This window comes from Agelaius phoeniceus, chromosome W (genome assembly GCF_051311805.1).
Source record: "Agelaius phoeniceus isolate bAgePho1 chromosome W, bAgePho1.hap1, whole genome shotgun sequence".
Classification (NCBI taxonomy): domain Eukaryota; kingdom Metazoa; phylum Chordata; class Aves; order Passeriformes; family Icteridae; genus Agelaius; species Agelaius phoeniceus.
Window position 1 is genome coordinate 18421884 of NC_135301.1, and position 21273 is coordinate 18443156.

Here is a 21273-nt window from a genome sequence, read left to right on the forward strand (position 1 = left end):
TTGCAGAAACTGCGCGGGGCGGCGGAATTGAGTAGGTCTGGGGACTGCTGCGTGGAGAAGGAGGGGGCCGGGAGTGATGACTCCTTAGCTACTGTGGAGTGGTTTTGTGTAACCTGCGGACCCAAGGGTCTCCCTCTACCCTAAGGGAAGGGTGAAAAGGATGATTTGTGTCTCACTCGTCGCGCTTCGGTGGCCTTAGTGCGAGCACGGCGGCCCAACTGGTGCCGTTCCCGGAGTGGCGATGTGGTGGAGGCTGGTCGCACTAGCGGGTGCGTGCTAAGGCTGGGGGGGGGGGGGCGGTCGCCGCCCTTTTCTGGCACCTACCTAGGGTAGCTGTGGATGGGGGGAGTTTTTGGTAATTATGGTGGGCAGAGAGGAAGACGAGGGCACTCTGCTGCGGCCTGTGCGGAAGCAGCCGTGTCAAAACGATTGGGGAGCGTTCTGTAGCGGAGCCTGCTTTTAGGGGCCATGCCAGAGTTCTCGTGGTAGGGCTGTTGCGCTCTGTTGGTTCTGCTTGAGCTGGGGTGAGGGCCTCTGAGTGCCTCCTTTGTGTCTCTCTGGTCGGAGTGGGGGAAATCTTGTGACCGCGTGGTGGTGGTTTTTCGGCTCACGGCTCCGCCTAGCAGTGGGTAGGCGCTATTACAGCGGCCGCCATTTCTGCTGGTCCCCGCCACCGCGGAGGTGGGTCTCGGACTGTGGGGGTTATGTAACGGCGCCTTTCCCCCTCCCACCTAGGGCGCGAGCTGGGATTTCGAGCGCTCGGCGGCTGGCTGGTTTTAAAAGCTGTGCGAGGGGTAAAGGTGAACGTCAGCCTGAGCAGATTGGCGCGTGGGCTGTGGAAGGGGAGGCGTCCGGGCGGGAATGGCCCTTAGTCCCGGAGGGAGCGGGGGAGAGGCACACCGTCATCTCCCAACCCTCTACTCATGTCCATGACTGCTTTATTCTTTAGATGTTTTTTAAAAATTTTACGTTAGCCAATTTAATCCTGCAAACTCGATTTGCACAAAAGAGCACAGCAACTAGTCGAGAGCATCTTGTCCTGAACAGTATATTACATTTCTTCTCCCGGTAGCTCTAGAATTTTTGGGAGGGTCGTAAATAGAATGGGGTCTGGAAGGGTTAGCCATTTGAACCTGGTGAAATTTCTCTTCCTGCCCCCATCCCTGCGTTCTAGCAGCGTCTGTTTCGACACTTGGCTATTCTTTAGGCGATGCTTTTTCTATTAGCCCAAATTAGGGGCCTGGAAATACTGGCATATGCTGGCGAGGTGGTGTCTCAGCAGCGACTGTAAAAGAGTGCATACCTACCGGCAGTGCTTGCTGTTAGCCTGCAAAAATAGGGTAACTTACAAATGAACGGATAATAAAAAGGATACTTTAAAAAATTAAACATACCTCACTTTTTCTTTGTGGATATGTATATCAACCATTTGTTCAGGCTGTGAAAGATGAGCAATAAAATCTAAAGGAAGGAAAATAACGTTCTTTGTTTGGCTGTATCTGTACAAATTAATTTTTTAATAAGGTGAAAAATTATTCTGCCTGACTTCTAATTTGTTTTACAAGTATCCTTAAGTCGTGGATTTAGCAAAAGCAGATCTTGTAAGAGGTACCTGTTTCACAAAGTCAAAAAAGTTTGTCTGCTTTTGAGATTCTTCATACATTTATGCAGAGGTTATACATGATAGTGTGCTATTTTTAAGAGAATTTTTCAAGTATGGCTTGTGTGTAATGTTTTGTTCATCTGTTATATTGATGGAAGGCATGCTTGTAAGTTGATAGAAAACGTCTAATTACCAACATTAATTTTATAACATTTGGTCTAAATTACAAACTAAACAATTAGCATATTGAAACATAGCATCTCCTAAAAAGGAAATTCAAGATATGGTATATAACATCCTGAAAGTAGGACCCAGATAATTATTCACTTTAAATATTTGAAAGTCATTGTCAATAAATGTGATTGCTTAAAACTAGCAAATGCTTGAAAATGAGCAAGGTTGAAATAATTCAGAGTGCAATTGTGTGTCTGTAAGCCTTTGTACTTGATTATTATTTCTCCTCTTAGTGATGTGTTTGGTCTTGTTGTTTTTTCATTTATAAAGAAAACCTTTGCAGCAAAATCTCAGGTCAAACCTCATTTTCAGTTGTAGCAAGAATCAGACCTGTAAGTGAACAGAGCCTGATCTATGCTGTTTTCATAGGCTTCTGAAGCAGTAGGGTTTTGATCCTGCCCAGAACAATTGGGTTTGCTCTGCAAGTATATATAAACCTGGTAATCTCTAAAAGCAGGCATTTCTTCTTGCTTTTCCCATTAGTATGATGTACAATTAACCTTTTCCCCCACAAAATAATGTACTAGCTCTTTTTTATTCTGCAACAGATTTTACCTTCTAAGAATAAAAGGTAATGGAGACTGAACAACAGGAGGAAACCTTTACCAACACAGAGACAAATGGTAAATTTTTTAAAGGACTATTTTATTTTGGGAGGAAGGAAACTTTTTGAGTCTTGATGTTTGTAACTGTTTTGAAATGCTTTAACTGTATCAAATGCTTCATTTAATATTTTAATTTTTAAATGTCTCATGTGGTTTTATGTAATTTTTGTATCATGAATATGTAATTTTTCTTTGGGAGTATTTTAGTCATGGTATAAGTAACTAAAAGTTATGAGGAAAGATTTGAAAATATTTGATAGCTAAATGCTCAGTATTTGTATGGACAATGTGATCACGTAAAGATACTGTTAGGCATATCTATTACTGTATTTAATTTATAGCAGTTGTTAGTTTGAAGGAATGTATATATATGTGAAATATCTCTAAATATTATCTGAATGAAAAACCTTTTGGACATAATTAGTGAAGAAGAGTTAGAGCATTAGTATTGATTCAGGCCAGTTTTTTAAAGTGACTTTAAATACTGCTTTCCTACTGTTTCACCAGTATTTCAGTATTGGACAAGCTGCTTTTAATCTTTTGTGCTTTAAGGTTTTCCCAGTTGTAAAAGAAATACTAAGTAGGTGATGCCGCACTGTTGTAAACAGTGTTATTTTTTTGCAAAGTTTGAAAAATTTGCATTTCAGCTGTAGTTTATAGATTTGAATAAGTCTTCACTTATTAATTGATATGTAGACTGATGAAGTAAAAACCTGTTTCTGTCCTATAGGTGTTCAGGGTAGATGTCAGAAGTTAGCATTGGGCTAATGGGAGGGAATGCTTCACTAGGAATACTGTGCATAACTTGATATACAGTTTTATCATGACTTAGAAAGTTAAATATACATTTGTGTTTTCCCCCTATGGACCTGTCTACAGGCAAACGTCCTGCAGAAGATATGGAAGAAGAGCAGGCCTTCAAAAGGTCTCGGAATACAGATGAAATGGTTGAATTGCGCATTTTGCTTCAAAGCAAAGTATGCTCTTAGTATTGCTATGTTACTGCTTATACCATTGCTTAAGACAGTGGTGACAGTGTATGTTTAGAAAGAACTTGTGCTTTATTTAAAATTTATTTAGGAATACTTGTGTGCATGAATGATAGTAGAAGTGTATTGTGATCTTCAGTAATTTTTTTCAAGGGTGAGTCTAACAATCTATGGGACTTCTTTGATTTTAAAAAAATGTACTTATTGAAAAAATAAGGACATAGAAATGATAAGCCGCTTCTCATGTTTGAATAGAACATAGTTGTTTCCAAGGGAATGACTATGTATTAGTCTTTAGAAAGCAAGCAGTTTAAAGAATGATCAGCTTTTAATTGTAAATTAAATATGAGGCAAGATGAGGACTTCCTCAAGATTTTAGTAATTTCTCCAGATTTAATAAATCTATCAGTATCAACAGTAGGAAATATAAGAGAGTAATGTTTCATGGCTTGCGATTGCTTCATTGACTAGTATAAATAGTAAAACTGCTATTTATGAATCTCCTTTAGTATTTCCAGTTGATGCAGATGTTTGTGCTGTCTGAAGTAATTCAGTCTTTTGTCTTAGGGTAGGGGAATGTTACCTTAAATCTACATGGCATTTCTAATGAATAGTCAAGTTATGTGGAGTGCTGCAAAATATTTTTAGTGCTGTTAGCATCATGTATGAACTGCATAGTAAAAGTAATAATTTTGCACGTAGTTCTTGAAATAGCCTGGTAAAAAATTAGTTTTACAATTTCCCCTCTTGAATATCTTGAATTTATTCCTCTTGATTTTAGCAACTAGAGATTAGCAATTGTTTATATTGGTTTTACATTCTTCAGACTGTACCTACCTGAGTGATCAGTTTTACATAGGCTTCAATCAAAAGTAGCATTTGCTCAAATGTTTGGAGTGGGAAAGTGAAATTTGCAAACATTTAAAAGTGATCAAATAAACTAGCAAAGCTGTTGACTTATATAACATGCATGGAAACCCATAAGTTTTTTTTTCAGTCATATTCTAACTATGAGATGGTTGTGCCCTGAGCAACCTGATCTAGCGAGTGGCATCCCTGTCCATGGGGGGGAGGAGGTTGGAACTAGATCATCTTTAAGGTCCCTTCCAACCCAAATCATTCTGTGTTTAAACATGACAGATCCCAGGATAGACCTCTGTGGTACCCCACTTCTTACCAGCCTCTAGGTGCAATAAGATCCATTAACTATTACCAATCATCCAACCAGTTTTTTATTCATCTGCTTGTCCACCTATGATTCTATGAGAATACAGGCAGAATTGCCTAAAAACTTAAATTTAAAATTGAAAAAATATTACTGAGTATTTTTATCTCTGCATTGATCTTTTTTTTTACCTTTTTTTCCTCATGGTAAAACCACATCAGTTTGTTTTGGTTTAATTTGAACCTTTCAAAAGGAAACAAGCCTCACCCCACCCTTAAATGCACCCCACTAGGTAATGCAGAAATAGATACATTGTTCTTAGTCTTTGGTTCAAAAAAACAGTCTGTGCTGTTTTAGCCTAATGTAAATTCTGAAAACTATTTTCCAGAATGCTGGAGCAGTGATTGGAAAAGGTGGCAAAAATATTAAGGCACTTCGTACAGATGTGAGTATACATGAGTTTGAATTGATTTAACACCAATTCTTCCAGGGCACTGCATTGAAAACTTGATTGCATACATTTCTAGAAATTGAGACATTCAAACCTAGACAACAATAATCTAATAAGCCACTTATAATGATTGTTGGAGAAGATAACTTTAGTTTTTCAATTTGTGTTTTAATTGAAGCCCAGCTCAAGTTATGTGAGAGGAGAGGTTTATATTAAACCTCTTTGCTTTCAAACAGGGTTCCTCTAAATTACACGAGTTAATATCTCTTATTAGAAGTATTGGTAAAACTTAAAACCTGTAACTATACTATTTCCCATTTATGTGAATCCATTATAGTGCTATTGAAAACTATCTCTGGTGGCTGGCTTAAGCCAGCGATAAAAGAATTTTTGAGCTTCCTTTAAAAAAAAATCCCAAAACATAATGGTCCATCTGTTTTTGCTTTAACAGTGTGGACATAAGGCACAAAACCATTGATGTTAGGGTTGCATGATTTAGGTACAGGTATAGAACAGTAAAGAAGCATTTTATTTTACTTGGAAGAATTTTTAAATGGTCATAGCTTACTTAGCTATTCATATTTTATGTGGGTTGACTCTTGTGATTAGACACACATCCAGTGTGAGTGTTATGTATTTATAAAACTTGGCAATGCTTCTTAAATTCCATTTGTTTACACTCCTGTACTTAGGATCAGCTACAGTTTTTTTCAAGCAAGACTGTGTTCAACACAATATTTGCTAATATATCATAACAGAATCAGTTCCATCTAAGTTCACAAACTATTGCAACTAGAATTGAGGATTAAGCTGAAATGGTCAGGAATCACGCCAACAAACTTTGGCAGCTAGTGGTTTTGTTTGTTTGTTTGTTTAAGTAAATAAACACATCCCTTTACTCCAGATAATTTACTGGTCTGGACTACTAACTTTCCCAACTTGCTTAATTTTTCAGTAATATGAATCTCAACAGTTTTTGTGTCTACCTTCATGAGCCAGCCTGCTACTGAAACATCATTGTTAAAAGTAAAATGTAGTTTAGTCAGATAACGTAACTTGTGAAGATCCATACTGTTAAGTCACATTTGATGTAGCAATCCATTATTGTGTTAGTCTTCAAAGCAACTTACGCTTGCTTCATTAACTGAAAGTAATAAGTATAGTTTGTATTAAATTAAAATTTATTGCTTTTCCCCCTTTTCCCTCTCCTTGTTTTTTTGGCCATATATCTCCGTTACCCATGTACTGGATCGACTTGCCCCTGCGTTGCCCACCATGACGTTGGCCCATCCGCCCCTGAACGCCCATGTGAAAACCCTGGTTGGCTATGCCCAAAAATGTGCTTGTTGCCAAACGGGTACCATACTTGACAACTACTGATTGAATGCCCATGCCCAATGCCAACATCCACGAACGCCAATGACCAATGCAGTACAATGCCAGTGTTTCAGTCCCAGACAGCAGTGGCCCTGAGCGGTATGTCCCAACAGTTTATGCCTCACTGCCTGATTAGAAAGAGAGAAATGTATTTTATTACCTGCCTTTGATATAAATAGTATCCCCTTATAGACCGTGTATTGTTTTTTTTAAAGTTTGCTGTCTTATTTTCCCCATTTAGTCTTTTTGTCACTGAATTTTTACGTGAGTTGGCCACCCAAACAATCCACTAATTTTATTTCAATTGAAAGAGCACAGCTTCAAGTGTTGTATATTTACTGTATTATAAATCAAATTGTTTCAGGAGTCTCTTGCTCTGGTCTTTGTGGCCCACCTTTCTCCCCCCAGCATTGTCCATTCATAATTATTTCTGCTGAAATACTAACTCTAGTTCACTTTTCTTCACTTCTCATTTGTGTTATGTTTTTGTTTGTTTGTGGGTTTGGTTTTTTGTTTTGTTTTGGGGTTTTCCCCCTTGTATTTATGTTGCGTTTTTTGCAGAGCCCATTAGTAATCTAATTTCTAACTGGTATCTCAACCTTACTCCAGATATAATGTTGACTACTTACATATCCTCACCTTTTCTATAAAAAGGTGTGCTAGTTTTACCAATGTAATGTTAAGGGTATACTAAATTAGTGGTGGCAGGGAAAATGAATATTCACTCATACTTTAAGTTTTGCGTCAATTTCTTGCCTGGTTAATCTGTCTGAGCCCTTCCAAAAGCTCTCGTGAGTTCTCTTGCTCTCTCTGCAAGGCCTGCCTAGCCTTAAATTCTTATATTCATCATGCATATGTATTGGACATGAACAAAGATGCATGTGTTGTAAATCCAGTGAACAGGTTTACTTTAAATGGAGAATATTAATTGTAAGGTCTTCTGTGTAGTCAGTCTTGTTAGAATTTTGTGTATGATTATGAATAATAAACTTATTTCTGCTACTTTCCACCTTCTCTATGTTTTCTGACACTATGGCCTCTTAACAGTATCTTGAGTATAAGTGCAGATACAGAGACAATTGGAGAAATCTTGAAGAAGATTATCCCTACTTTGGAAGAGGTATGTCTCTTAGGTTTGTTTCTTTTTCAGAGGTATAAATTTAGATCTTAAAACAAGATAATTCTAGATGATTGTGTCCTATTTTTAATATATTAAAATAGAAAGTAAAACCTAGCCTTTTTTTGAAAGAAAGACCTATAGCTCTCAATGTATGTGTTGGCATTTTTTTAATAGGGGACAGAGAAAATTTCTTAGAAGAATAATATTTGGAACAGCCTCCTTTCCTTCAAACCACCTGTTTTTTAAAGTAGCTCTACTGTAATTTCCATTCTGCCTTTGCATTGTAATCAAGTGTGTTGTGCTGTTGGATATATTAAAATTCTATACAACAGCAATAATCATAAAATAAATAAAGAAAGCTAATTTGACATCACCTTGTGTTGAGGCAAATTACTTAAAAATGTGATTTTTTTTTTTTCTAACAGTAAATACAATATTACAGTTCAGCAGTAAATTAAGTCATACCATGCTGTTTGGAGAAAAATCTTAAAGAAAATCAAAATGAGTATTTGTATTTTTCAATTATTTTTTCCCCTGACTAATATTTTATTCTTGTATGCATCTTACAGTACCAGCACTACAAAGGTAGTGACTTTGACTGTGAATTAAGACTTCTAATTCACCAAAGTCTAGCAGGAGGAATTATTGGTGTCAAGGGTGCTAAAATCAAAGAACTCAGAGAGGTACTGTTTCCTATTCTTTTCAGATTCTGCTTTTATTCTATAAACAAATTAATTTTTTGTGTTCATATGCTGTGAGTGTAAGCTTCATCTATGATCTATGAGATCCTTAAGAACATATTTCATACATGAAGTAGCGGTTGGTGATAGAGCCCAGAACTACTTATAAAGCTTTTAAGTGTATTAGCAGTAATCTTTATAAATAAAGGATACTTTTTTAAATTAAAATGCCATTCATCAGGAACTGCTAAATAGGTTATATCGATGGTGTTAGACAAGGAAAACTATTTAGTATCAATAGATCTCCATAAGCTATTTAATGATAATTTAATAGATGCTTGAATATTGTTATAAAAAAGTATAGTGGGGTTTTCTTAGGGTTTTGTTTGTTTAGTTTTTGGGTATTTTAACTTTCACTTCCTCAAAGGCCATTTTTTCCTTTGTGAAGGAATGAGGTTTTGTCTTAAAAAGCTAGTGGTCTCTATCAATCTAGAGTGTTCTTTTCTGTCCTTTCCTCACATTGCATCAAAGGCAATTCCAGGTCCGTTTAGGCATAACTTACTATTTGTGTGGAATGAGGGAAAGGCAAGATGAATAGACATAATTCTAGCAACATTGCTGTCTTGCATCCAAAGCATGTTTTTATGACATATGAAGGCTTATATAACCTGTAAGGTTATAATGAATATGTGGTCCTTTTGCTTGTATTTGATTAAATAACAATGTAGATGAGCCATAATTAAAAGACTTCAAAAATCTAAATTTTTCACTAGCATTTCATACCAACTGGTGCCATTGCACGGGTATTAAAAATATAATATTTTAAGATTAAATTTGTTGTAAGAACTTGGAAGCCAAGCATTCACTTAAAGTTACTGGAAGTTGAATGATTTGTTTGACTGTTTCTTTTCAAATGTTTTAGTGTGTGTCTTACCCATTTTGTTTTCAATAAGTTGATAAAATTCTTTAAAATACTTCTATTTGAAAATTTTGGGGTTGCTTTTCTTCTATTCAACAGAATACTCAAACCACCATTAAGCTCTTTCAAGAATGTTGTCCTCATTCCACTGATAGAGTGGTGCTTATTGGTGGAAAACCTGACAGAGTTGTGGAATGTATCAAGATTATCTTGGATCTTATCTCTGAGGTAATGTGTCTTAAACTTATTCTTTCATTGGTATTCATGAAAGTCAGGATGATTTGGCTGGAAAATTATATCTTTCCATTTCTATTTTTAATTCATTGCCTATTCTCCAGTAACAAAATAAGCATTGGACTGTTAGCACCCTTTGAAATTATTCCTGCTTGCTAGAATTGGAGTGTACCTTATTGGAGAGAGAAGACATTTTTGGTACCAAGGGACTTAGTCATGCTTTACATATCCATAAAATAAGAAAATTTAAATTAGGGAGGAAGTGTGAGAAATGTATGTGCCACCCATCAATAACAGCAATTTCTCTATCATAGATAAGCTCTCAGGAAGTATATCACTCCCCCTGCCTTGCTTATGAGTATTGTGAAATAAAGAACATATTCAGCATGTATAAATTCATATTTATATATTTATTATATTAATTTAATGATATATAGTTGTATCAGTGCTAACTGGTGGGAGGGGTGTTATTTTTGTTTTTGTGTGTCTTAGTCTCCAATTAAAGGACGGGCCCAGCCTTATGATCCAAATTTCTATGATGAAACATATGACTATGGTGGCTTCACAATGATGTTTGATGATAGAAGGGGACGTCCAGTAGGCTTTCCCATGCGTGGAAGAGGAGGCTTTGATCGAATGCCTCCTGGTCGTGGGGGACGACCTATGCCTCCATCAAGAAGAGATTATGATGATATGAGCCCTCGCAGAGGACCTCCACCACCTCCGCCAGGCCGTGGTGGCAGAGGTGGCAGCAGAGCTCGTAATCTTCCTCTTCCTCCTCCACCACCTCCTCGTGGCGGGTAAGCTGTTGCATAAATGCATTGTACAAGTTGAGTAACATTTACTGAATTGTGTTCATGTTCCAGGACTTGTTTCACACTCCATGTTGCTAGTAGTTATTCAGAATTGAGTGTGTATTGCACCAGAAAATTTTGAAAGCATTTGAATTTAATTATTTCTACAGTATTATCAGGACTAGTAGTTCTGTAACTTTATGTCATTCAGAACTAGGCTAAAGCATTTAGAAATTCATAATTGTGTGCAAATTGTTAAAACTTGAATTAGAATATATAAACTAGTTCATAACATGAGTCATATGCTGCTGCTTTTTCTCATTTTAGAGATCTTATGTCTTATGACCGAAGAGGTAGACCTGGAGACCGTTACGATGGAATGGTAGGAGGCTAAAATTTATTTTGCTTAGTAAATACAGTTAGCACTTTGAGGAAACTTCTTGAATACATACATTTAAGTGTGGAACATGTGTACCTCTGATAAACTTTGATATCTCCACAATCTTTTGGCCATACAAATGGTCTCCCCAAGAATACAGCTGTTGGAGGTGTAAAGAGTATCTGGGATGTGATCTGCTGTGTGGTTATAGTTTGTGGGATTTTGTTTGGTTGGTTGGTTGTTTTTCCCTGCCTACCATCAATAATGGAATAGAAAGTTGGTAGAGCACAGTCCCTTCAGGTTTTAATTATACAGACCTTCTTGTAGACTGTTGCTTGTAAATCAGGATGACAGAAATAGAAATTGGTAGGCTGTTCAGATTAAGAAAGCATGTCAGAACAATGTTTTCCAACAAATGTTAACAAAATTTAAGAGAGTGTGAATAATATCTTTAAAGGGATCTAGTTGGTCTGACAGATAATTGCTTTTTCAATTCAGTTCTTTATGCCAATTTATGTCTGAAAAAAATCTACTATGATTTCAAATGTTTTGGAGCCAGGACCACTGATAAGATGAATTTCAAATGAAATTAGATACGTTTCAACCATGTTGGGTGGTGAGGAGAATTAAAAAATGCGTAAAGATATTCCTCCATGTTGTACTCTGAAATATGACTTCCTGGTAGTAATTTATTGTATCCTCTTTCCTGGGAAGAGAAATTCTAGGTATCTCAGAGGTAAACCTCTGGTTAACAATCTCTTTTTTTTTTTTTTTTTTTTTACCTCTTCTGGCTCTGTTTGGCACATTCTTTAAGATGACAGGTGAGATTAGATTATTTAAAATAAATGGAAGAGAAAGTAGAGGAACTATGAAATGGGCTACCTAAATGAGATTTACACATTGGTGCCTCCTGGGAGGAAGAGGCAATTACTTCCAGTAACACATACTGGAAGAACATATTGAAACAATGTCACAATTGAGGCACCGTAAGCCTAGCAGAACGACTAAAATTAAAGACTTGCATTTAAAATTACTAAAACCAAACAAACCACCCCCACCCTCCCAAAAAAGAAGTAAACAAACCCACAATAAAACAAACCCACAACATTAAAACCAGCAAGTTGTCTATGCTACTCAGAATCTTAAGAAACTAGGAGTTATGAACTAGACCTCTAAAAGCACTTCTTTGTATTTTCATGTTTTCAAAGCTCGGGTTTTGTGTTTTCTTATTAGCATCTGGTAAAACCAATGTCAGGGCATATAAACAGAGCAATCTGCCCTTCCTTGGGTATGTGGTTGAGAACAGTCTTCAGCTTGGGGCAATAGTGTGTTCTAGTTCTGTTCCATTCCATTTAGAATAGAGAAATCTATTTGAACTCTAGTCTGACTTTGATCAGGTTGACCTTGGCTTTCTTGACACGAGTTTCTACAAATAAATAGGAGTCATCTCTGCTTGCTTGTTTTCCACGTTCTGAAAAGCAATTCTATTTCTTCCTCTTCACAGTGGAGCTGCTCGTGGCTTTGGCTGCTTTATGCATGAGTTTCATAGACAGCCTACAATGAGGACTGCTTTCTGACACAGATCTTATTTAATTTCTACTTTTGGCTAGCCATAATCCCAGTATCCTTAATTGTATAAGCACATGAAAAATCTTTCCATGGATTGTGAGGCTAAAACTGAAAGTGTCATACCAGAAATATAAGGTCTTGAGCTACTATACATTTCACATAGAAACCATTCTGTAGTGAAATGTCGCAGACATCTTTCATGAAAAATCCTTTCTTAGGATTTTTCCTTGTGAGAAGCTGCAGTTTCAGCAACCAAAAGTAAACAATGGTTATCTGCTGCTGTAGAATGCAACAGGTAGACCTGTGAATGTTTAGATTTCCTGACCACTCATGGCAGAGCTGGCTCTTGCTCTCTGTCTGAGACACAGATCTTAGTTATTCATTCTTGTCTATTCTTAGCTTAGCTAGCTTCTGAAGAAACCTTTTCCTTTCTATTTCTTTTTAGTATAGTCTTAATGTAACATATATCATAAAATAATAAATCAAGCCTTCTGATCATAGAGTCAACATTCTCATCTCTTCTTCATCCTGAAAACCCTTGTGACCACAGTCACAGTGAAACATTTAGAGTAAACTAACATCCTTGTGATTTGTGAAGTAATGCATGGGAAAGGCTAATTTCAGAGAGCAGGACTGCCATTTTACATAAATACATTAAAAGGCAAGAATAGTCTTTTCAGACCAACATCTTGGAGATGTTGAATCTACTGAAATCCTCATTTTCTGTCAGATCTCTTCTCTAAAAATGAGAAAGTTCAGACTTGTAAGATGGTGAACCAAGACTGGATGGTGAAACTTGACTTTTTTAAGATGTAACAAGACTGACAGTCTTGTAAAGTTGAAGATGGGAGGAAAAAATAATTGTGTGTGTGTGTATATATATATCATTTATTCTGAAGCATTTTACTGGAAAACATACATGCATTGTTTCTCTTATTTACAGTGGTATATATTTTAGGCTGTAAGTACTAAATGCCTATGGGCCATGACAGCTATTTTGATAGCTGAGAAAACACAAATGCATTTCTGCTATTTTTTTAACACCCCCATCCCCATGGGTGCTTTAGATAGACAAATGCACAAAAACATACCAGGGAAAAAATAAGGTGGAAAAGTACATATAAAGCTGTTTAATCCTCCACTTCCCCTTTTTTTTTTTTTTTTTTGTTATAATGGCCTATGCCTAATGCTTTCAAAGTATTTTTAAATTGGAGTTGAACAAGAGCTAAATCAGTGTCTGTTGTAGCGTATGTTCAGACACCTCATCTGGTTTTTCTCATTCAAATGATTTCTGCTGCTAAATCATTATATATATGTGTGTGTATACATGTGTCTGTATTAGGACTTCAATAAAGGTACATACCCTAAAAAAATATTAAACACACTTTATGTTTTAAGAGACTTGATGTTAAGGAGCACGTCAAAAAAGAGAGAGTGAAGAAAATATGTTTGACACATCTACATAAATACTAAAATTAACAAAATTTCAATTTTCACTCTTCTGGGCCAAGGAATTTCCCATCAGTTAGTATTGCATGCGTATTTTTCAATTGCATGCAAAAAGCAATAAATTCTTAATAATACTAATAATTTTGTCTTATCCAGTCAGTGTTGTATTTGGTTTTGATTTAATTTGCATTGGTTACCAGTAGTAACTAGCACAAATGAATCTGTAAAGAAGAAAATTGTATGCACCTAATATTTTAGGAACCATTTTTAAAGGAGCACTTACATTTTCATAGAATCACAGAATATCCTGAGTTAGAAGCGACTCACAATGATCATTGAGTCCAACTCCTGGCTCTGTACAGGAGACCCCAACAATCCTACCCTGTGCCTCAGAGCACTGTCCAAATGCTTCTTGAGCTCTGGCAGCCTTGGGGCTGTGACCAGTGCCCTGGCTTCTAGTGCCCAACCACCCTCTGGGTGAAGAACTTTTCCTGGTATCCTCCCCTGACACAGCTTCGTGCTGTCTTCTTGAGTCCTGTCACTGGTCACCCGAGAAGAGATCAGTGCTGCCCCTCCGCTTCCTCTTTTGAGGAAGATGTAGACTGCAATGAGGTATCACCTCAGTCTTCCCTTCTCCCATGACCTCAGCTGTTCCTCATATGGCTTCCCCTCAAGACCCTTCACCATCTTCATAGTCTGCCTTTGGATGCTCTCTAATAGCTTAATATCTTTCTTCTAGTTTGGCACCCAAAACTTCACACAGGACTCAAGGTGAAGCCACCCCAGTGCAGAGCAGAGCAAGAGAATCACTTCCCTTGACTGGCTGGTGATGCTGGGCCTGATGCATCCCAGGACACAATTGGCCCTCCTGGCTGCCAGGGCACTGCTGCCTCATGTTAAACTTGCCATCAAGCAGGACCTCCAGGTCCCTTTATGTGGTGTTGCTTTCCAACATCTTTTTCCCCAGTCTGTACATCCAGGGTTGTCCCATCCCAGGTTCAGAATCCAGCACTTTCCCTTGTTGTACTTGATATGGTTGGTGATGGCCTCTCATTTGTTGAGGTCTCTCTGCAGGGCCTCCCTGCTTTTAAAGGAGTCAATAGCTCCTCCCACTTAAGTGTTGTTGGCAAAATTACTTAGTATACCTTCAAATCTAGTGTCTGAGTCATTTATGAAGATGTTAAAGAGAGCTGGCCCTAAAATGGAGCCCTGCAGAACCCCACTAGTGACAGGTCAGTAGTCTGATGTCACCCCATTCACTATAACCCTTTGTGCCTGACCTATGAGCCAGTTGTCCACCCATTGCATGACGTTGTTATCCAGCTGGACATTTTGTCCAGAAAGATCCTGAGAGAGACAGTATTGAAAGGTTTACTGAAATCTAAAATGATCACATCAACTGGCTTCCCTTGATCAAGTGGGTGGGTTACCTTGTCAAAAAAGAAATCAAGTTTGTCAAGCAGGACCTTCACCTCATGAAGCTGTGCTAGCTGTGACCAATGACTGCAACATAGACATTATCTATCACGTGTGTTTCAGTAGCTCCCAGAATAATCCTTTCCATAAGTTTACCAGGTACTGAAGTGAGACCGACAGGCCTGTAGTTACCATGGTCATCCTTCTTGCCCTTGAAAATTTGGACAACCATTGCCAGCTTCCAGTCAGCTGGGACCTCTCCAGATTCCCAAGATCATTCAAAAATCATTGAGGGAGGTCTCACAATGACATCAGCCACCTCTTTGGGTACTCTTGGATGAATCCCATCAGGCACCATAGATTTATAGGGATGCACCTGGAGCAGCAGATCCTGCTGAACTACAGGGTTAACTGGGAGTTGATCATTCTTGCAGTCACTGTCCTCCAGCTCAGGGTGCTGGGACCTCCTTGGTTTGTCATCCGAGTTGAAGACAGAGGCAAAGAATGCATTAAAGACGTTTGCCTTGTCTCTGTGAGGTGGCCATCTTCATCCTGTAACAGGCCAATGTTATTTATGGTCTCCTTTTTGCTACTGATATATTTTGAAAACTTTATTGTCCCCCGCAGTTCCGGCAGCTTCAATTCCAGTTGAGCTTTGGCTGCCCAGATTTTCTCCCTACTGGGGCAAGCAGCATCTCTGTATTCTTCCCATATCACCTGACCTTGCTTCCACTGGGCATACACCTTCCTCTTTTGCCTTAGCTCCAGAAAAAGATCCTTGCTCAGCCAAGCTGGCCTTCTGCCTTGCCTGCTTGACTTCTGACATTTGGGAATTGCCTGTGCCCTTAGGGGGTGGTGCTTAAAAAGTGATCAGCACTAATGGACCCCAGCACCTTCCAAAGCATTTTCCCAGGGGACCTTACTTATTCCCTGAGCAACTTGAAGCCTCCTCTCCTCATGTCCAGGGTTGAAGTTTTGCTGGCACTTGTTTTCCTCTCACCAGAGATTTTAAACTTGATTGTTTTGTAGTCACTGTGGCTAAGATGGCCACCAACCGCCACTTCATTCTTGGGCTCCTCTCTGTTAACGAGCAACAAATCAAGGAAGGCCCCTTTCCTAGTTGGCTCCCCTAGTATCTGTACCATGATGTCATCCAAGTGTTTTTAGGAATCTTCTGGCCCTGGTTGTACCAGCTGTGTGGTGTTCCAGTTAACATCCAGCAAGATGAAGTTCCTCAAAATGTTAAGGGCAGTTGATTTGGAGGTGTCCCTTAGTTCCTTAAAGAATAATTCATCAGTGGTGTCATCCTTTTTTTGGTGTGTCATCCATGTTATGTTGCATGTTTTAACTCAGCAAAGGCCTTTGCCATAATAGTAATTTGAAGTGGATACTACAAATTGTATTTTTATAATTTTGTTGAATTTTTTTCCCAACATTTGTTAAGGAAGACTAAAGGAAAGATATGCTATTTATCACACTTTAAAAAAAAAGTAATTGGATTTCCAGTATAATTAGACAGTAGTAGATTATTAGTTTAGCTGTTGGCTGTATGAGGTATATGGAAAATAATAACATATGAGAAGCTGTCTCCTTCCTGCTTGACCTGTTGGTGACACAGATATATCAATGACAGTTACTTGTTCTATTAAATGCCTTTCCTGTTTTATTTTATGCATAAGAGAAGTAGAAGGTTTTGGTATCTGAGAGTAACATCTTTTACTATATAGTGCAGTTCCAGTACTTAGAGGTAAAAAACCAAGTAACCAACTGTTCAAGCTTTGCTCGGCCCTTAACTGTCTGAATCCTTTGTGTAAGAGGAAAATGTGTTTATGCCACAGAAACAAGGGAAAAAGGAAGTGTGACCAGTAACAGTTCCCTAGCAGTGACAGTAAAAGGGAGTAAATCGTGTAACTGGTCTGTTATTTACTTTTGAGCCTTTGTAGTAGTTTTAAGTAGTGCAGAAAAATGTTTCTTTATATTGCTCTGTGTGTGTTTGCCAAGTTATCTATAAGTCTCCATAACATGGACTTAATTTGAATTCATTTCCTCTTTTTCTTCTATTACATTGTCCCTGGAAGATGATGCAGTGTCATGTAGATGCCTGTGATGACATGCAGCCACCAGAGTTGGTGAGTGTGCTCATGCTTTTATTTGACTAGTTTAAGAATTTATTTTTGAGGAAAATAATTTGAATTGTTTGAGTGATAACTGGAATTTTTTGAGATTGAATGTAGTTAGTGGCAGCTTGCACCTTTGAAAAGTCCCTAAAGCTGTCATTGTAACTCAAGTTATTAGCAGTTTATGTCCTAAACAGTGAATCCTATACAGGCAGTTAATGTTCCTCAATGGAAGCATGTAGCAGCACAGCCAAGAGAAGCTTTTCTGTAGTACTGTCTCTTTTGTACCCTATTTTACTGTTTCTGCTGTAACTTTTGCTGTAATTCTTGCTTTGTCAGCACCCTGTAGATGCATCTATTTAGGACTATGTTTTATTTTAACTTCATCATGTTGTGCTTTCCCCTGTTTCAAATAAGGAATGCTAAAAGTAATTCTTTACTTATAGTTCTGGATAAACTTGTGCATTACCTATCCATATATTTGAAATATTCTATTTGATTTGTGTTTATCAAACTTCTTACTCTTAGAGGGTTTAGGGAGGAAAGTTCAAAGGGTATCAGCAAGTGTTTATGCTCTGTAGAAGATGTTAAAGTGCCACCAAATATTAAATGTTAGTTCCTAGCTTACATAAACATTGCAGTTAGAATTACTCATGTGCTGTCAAATTAATTTGCTGTCTTGTAGTCTGGGGAGGGGAAGCAGCAGAAAGGATGAAGAAAATGATTGTTCATTACAAGTTAGCCCAAAAAAGAGATTCCCTGGGCAAAATATCAGCAGAAATAGGTAGAAGAGTATGTGTGGAATATGCAGCTCTGATCAGTCTCTGAATTAAGTTCTACGCAGTGTCCTTCATTGTTTTGTATTTTGCACTCCACTACAAGCTCTTTTTATATTGTATTATGGTCAGTATTGCTAAGCAATGTGATTGCACAACACAGGTTGCTTAGAAACAAATAACTTTTTCTGAATAGCTTCCATTTTGATTTGGCTCTAAAAAGCTGACAGGTGTTTGGTTTTTGTTTTGGAAAAAATTATTGCATTACAACTTCTGCAAACAAGTACTTCACAGATTCCTGTATTTCAGTGTTATCAGTTGAGTTCTAGAGAAGTGTGCACATCTATTTCTGCTTCTACAGGAAGATTAAAATGAATGTGTGTGCATACAAAAGGCATTAGATCAAATTAAGCACTTGATATCAAGTACCAGTCCTAAAAATAAAAAGTCAGGAGTGCTGCAGTACAATGATTTGGATTTTTTATATGATAGTTTTAGCAGAACAGTAGTAATAAGTGTCATGATTGTCCCTTCTAAGATGCGCAAAGGATTGTAGTACAGTCTAAATGGAGAGAGACAAGTTATTAGAGTTGAATTGTTTTTTCCTCAAGATGGAGTAGGAGGGTTGACAGTTACCAGGTAAATGTCTTGTCTCAAACTGAAACTTTATTTTCTCCTGAGCTGTATAGGTAGTAATAATAAGGCTGAACTCTGATCTTTGGATTTGAATACTAGTTTAGTTCAAGGGTCAAGAATAGATCAATATCAAGAGCTGTTTACCAACTGAATTGATAAGGTTGCTTGGTAAATTGGTATGGCTAGATCTTAATGACTTATTCTTAGAGATTTTAACAGAGCTAGCTAAAAGGTTCTTGTGAGATTCCTCCCTGCCCTCTTGTTCCTGGTCTGCCCTCTTCCCCACTTTGTCTTTAATGACACTTAGATTAAGGTTGTGGGTTAGGATTTTTGCATAAAATAAGCTCAAAGTTAACAGTATAATACTTGAGATGGAAACATGTTAATGAATCACTGCTGGTTTCACTATTTAAGGTTTTTCTTTCTCTTTTTCTTATAGTTTGAAGGTGGCTCTGGATATGGTAAGTTTTTATAGAGAACTTTGACATGCACTTCATTTAGTCAGTAAGAGGCTTGATGCATATGTTTAAATCAGACTATTCTTACACAGGGGGCCGTGGTTCATATGGAGATCTTGGTGGACCCATCATCACAACGCAAGTAACAATTCCCAAAGATGTAAGTGAAGCTGACTTGCTTTACAATTGTGTTTAAATAAATAAATAAAAAGTCACAGTCTTTTCTTAGGCTATGTAAGTAAATCAGAAGTATTTGGTATGCTTGATAAGTACTTTTAATATAAAGTGAGTGTTTCTAAATCATTGGAAGTTTATTCTTAAGGATGTTTGTTTTGTCTTGACTTTAGAGATTGCACTGAACTATTTTTAATTGTTAATATTCAATAATAGAGATAGTCTATATAACTTGGTTTTACAAACACTTGGTTCTTCCAACTTTATCCCACCTCTGTTTACTAATATACATTACAGCGACTGCTTTGAGGCTGTAAAAGAGCAAGCTTCCATTGAAACTCTTAAAACTAAATGGATGGGAAGCTATTTGAACAGTACTGTGCAGAGAAAGTTATATCAAGAAATGAATGCTTTATTTTCTCCCCTAGTTGGCAGGTTCTATTATTGGAAAGGGAGGCCAGAGAATCAAACAAATACGTCATGAGTCAGGAGCTTCAATCAAAATCGATGAACCACTAGAAGGCTCAGAAGATCGAATAATAACTATTACAGGAACGCAGGACCAGATACAAAATGCTCAATATTTACTGCAGAACAGGCAAGTTGAAGCTTAATGCTGTCCTTACTATAATTTTTAAACTGACTTTCCTACTACTACATTCTAAAGCTCTTCTCTGTAATATAGTTTTTAGAAGACAGGATTTAAGTAACTATTGAACCTAACTTCTCTAGTGGTAGAGTCTGCCTTGATTCTCTTTTCTCTGTTTTAACGAAAATGAAAATTCCCTCGAAACTAATCTTGATGGAAGACACCTTGGCCAAGCAGTCCTTTCATTTCTCTGGTGAAAATTGCTGCAAAAAAATTACTTGTAATTAATTATATAGAACCTGTAGAAAATATAGAAGATTTCAGTGGATGTTGGTCTAGTTCTGTGTGGAAGACTAGTGATTTTGTTGTTTTTAGATAACCAACAACAAATCACAGTCTGCCATATGGCACAGGCCATGCCTCTACAGGACAAGTTGAAATCAATTGGTGCTGTTATGCAGCATTTCACACCTTGCTGGCATTACTTTCTCTTCTTCTGAATATTAATAGTTTTGGACATAGTTTACCTAGTTTTGCTTTAATAACATGTTGGCTATCATAGCATTTTTTTAATGTTTACTTGAATGTTTGGCTTTAGATTGCTAATATTTAAATGTGCTTTTAAATAATTAAATGCCTATAATTATTAGTCATTACCCTTTCAAAATTATTTACTTTAAATAGTATTGGAAATTTATAGTTTAAGAATGCCATTGTAAATACTGATGTAAGATGTATGGTCAATCATTCTAATACATGCTTTTTTCTTTTTCTTTTATAGTGTGAAGCAGTATGCAGATGTTGAAGGATTCTAATGCAAGATTATTTTTTCTTTTTTATAGTGTGAAGCAGTATTCTGGAAAGTTTTTCTAAGACTAGTGAAGAACTGAAGGAGTCCTGCACCTTTTTTTTTTTTTTTTTAATATCTGCTTCTGTTTAAATAGCCAACATTCCTCTGCTTCATAGGTGTTCTGCATTTGAGGTGTAGTGGAATCTGCTTTTCGCCAGATGTAATGTTTTAGTTCATTACAAATATTTGGGGTAGGAAAAGGTTGCACAAGACTAACACTGAAATTTTGAAACAGCAGCAGAGTGGATTTTATTTTTGTTCAGTGGTAGTAAATTGTAATGTGTTTTTATTTTTCCTGTAGCTATTGTGAACACCCTGCTTTATGTACACTGTAATTTTTTAAATTTTTTTTGAAGGGGGGAAAGGACTGGTTTGTTCACATGTCCCTGGCATCCTTTGAGGGCAGTGTGCAGAATGTAATGTTCTTTTTTAAGATGTATTTTACAATTTTTAAATAAATTTAGTGAACCTATTATTGGTGGACGTTTTTTAATATATGTAAGGTAATATCTAAAATGAATACACCCTTCCCCCCACCCCCCAGAAAATGCGTAAATGAAAGTTGCTGTTAAGCTTACTCTTCTGCTTCTTTGATATAGATGGAGTTACATGTTTTTGGCAAATTAAAGAAACAGTGTGAAAATTGGCTTGGCTTTGCTAATTGGGGAAAAAAAGTAAAAAAATATTAA

The 21273-nt window shown here is 37.2% G+C and overlaps 1 protein-coding gene across 1 annotated transcript; it reads left to right on the plus strand.

Moving 5' to 3' along the window:
- The first annotated feature begins 208 nt into the window (after nt 1-208).
- LOC129132417 (heterogeneous nuclear ribonucleoprotein K) lies at nt 209-20549 on the plus strand. Its single transcript, XM_077193199.1, has 15 exons — nt 209-269; nt 2386-2460; nt 3322-3419; nt 4985-5041; nt 6480-6523; nt 7472-7544; nt 8114-8227; nt 9243-9371; nt 9870-10177; nt 10499-10553; nt 17063-17113; nt 18953-18974; nt 19049-19131; nt 19574-19743; nt 20516-20549. The coding sequence occupies exons 2-15, from the start codon at nt 2412-2414 to the stop codon at nt 20547-20549; spliced, it is 1287 nt and encodes a 428-aa protein (XP_077049314.1). The 5' UTR covers nt 209-269; nt 2386-2411.
- Nucleotides 20550-21273: the final 724 nt, after the last annotated feature.

Bases quoted from the DNA above. Each gene is read 5' to 3' on its own strand.
- LOC129132417 (XM_077193199.1), top strand. From the start codon at position 2,412: ATGGAGACTGAACAACAGGAGGAAACCTTTACCAACACAGAGACAAAT. The intron at 10,178-10,498 runs GTAAGCTGTTGC...TTCTCATTTTAG, and splicing joins CCACCACCTCCTCGTGGCGG to AGATCTTATGTCTTATGACC. The intron at 19,132-19,573 runs GTAAGTGAAGCT...TTTCTCCCCTAG, and splicing joins AAGTAACAATTCCCAAAGAT to TTGGCAGGTTCTATTATTGG.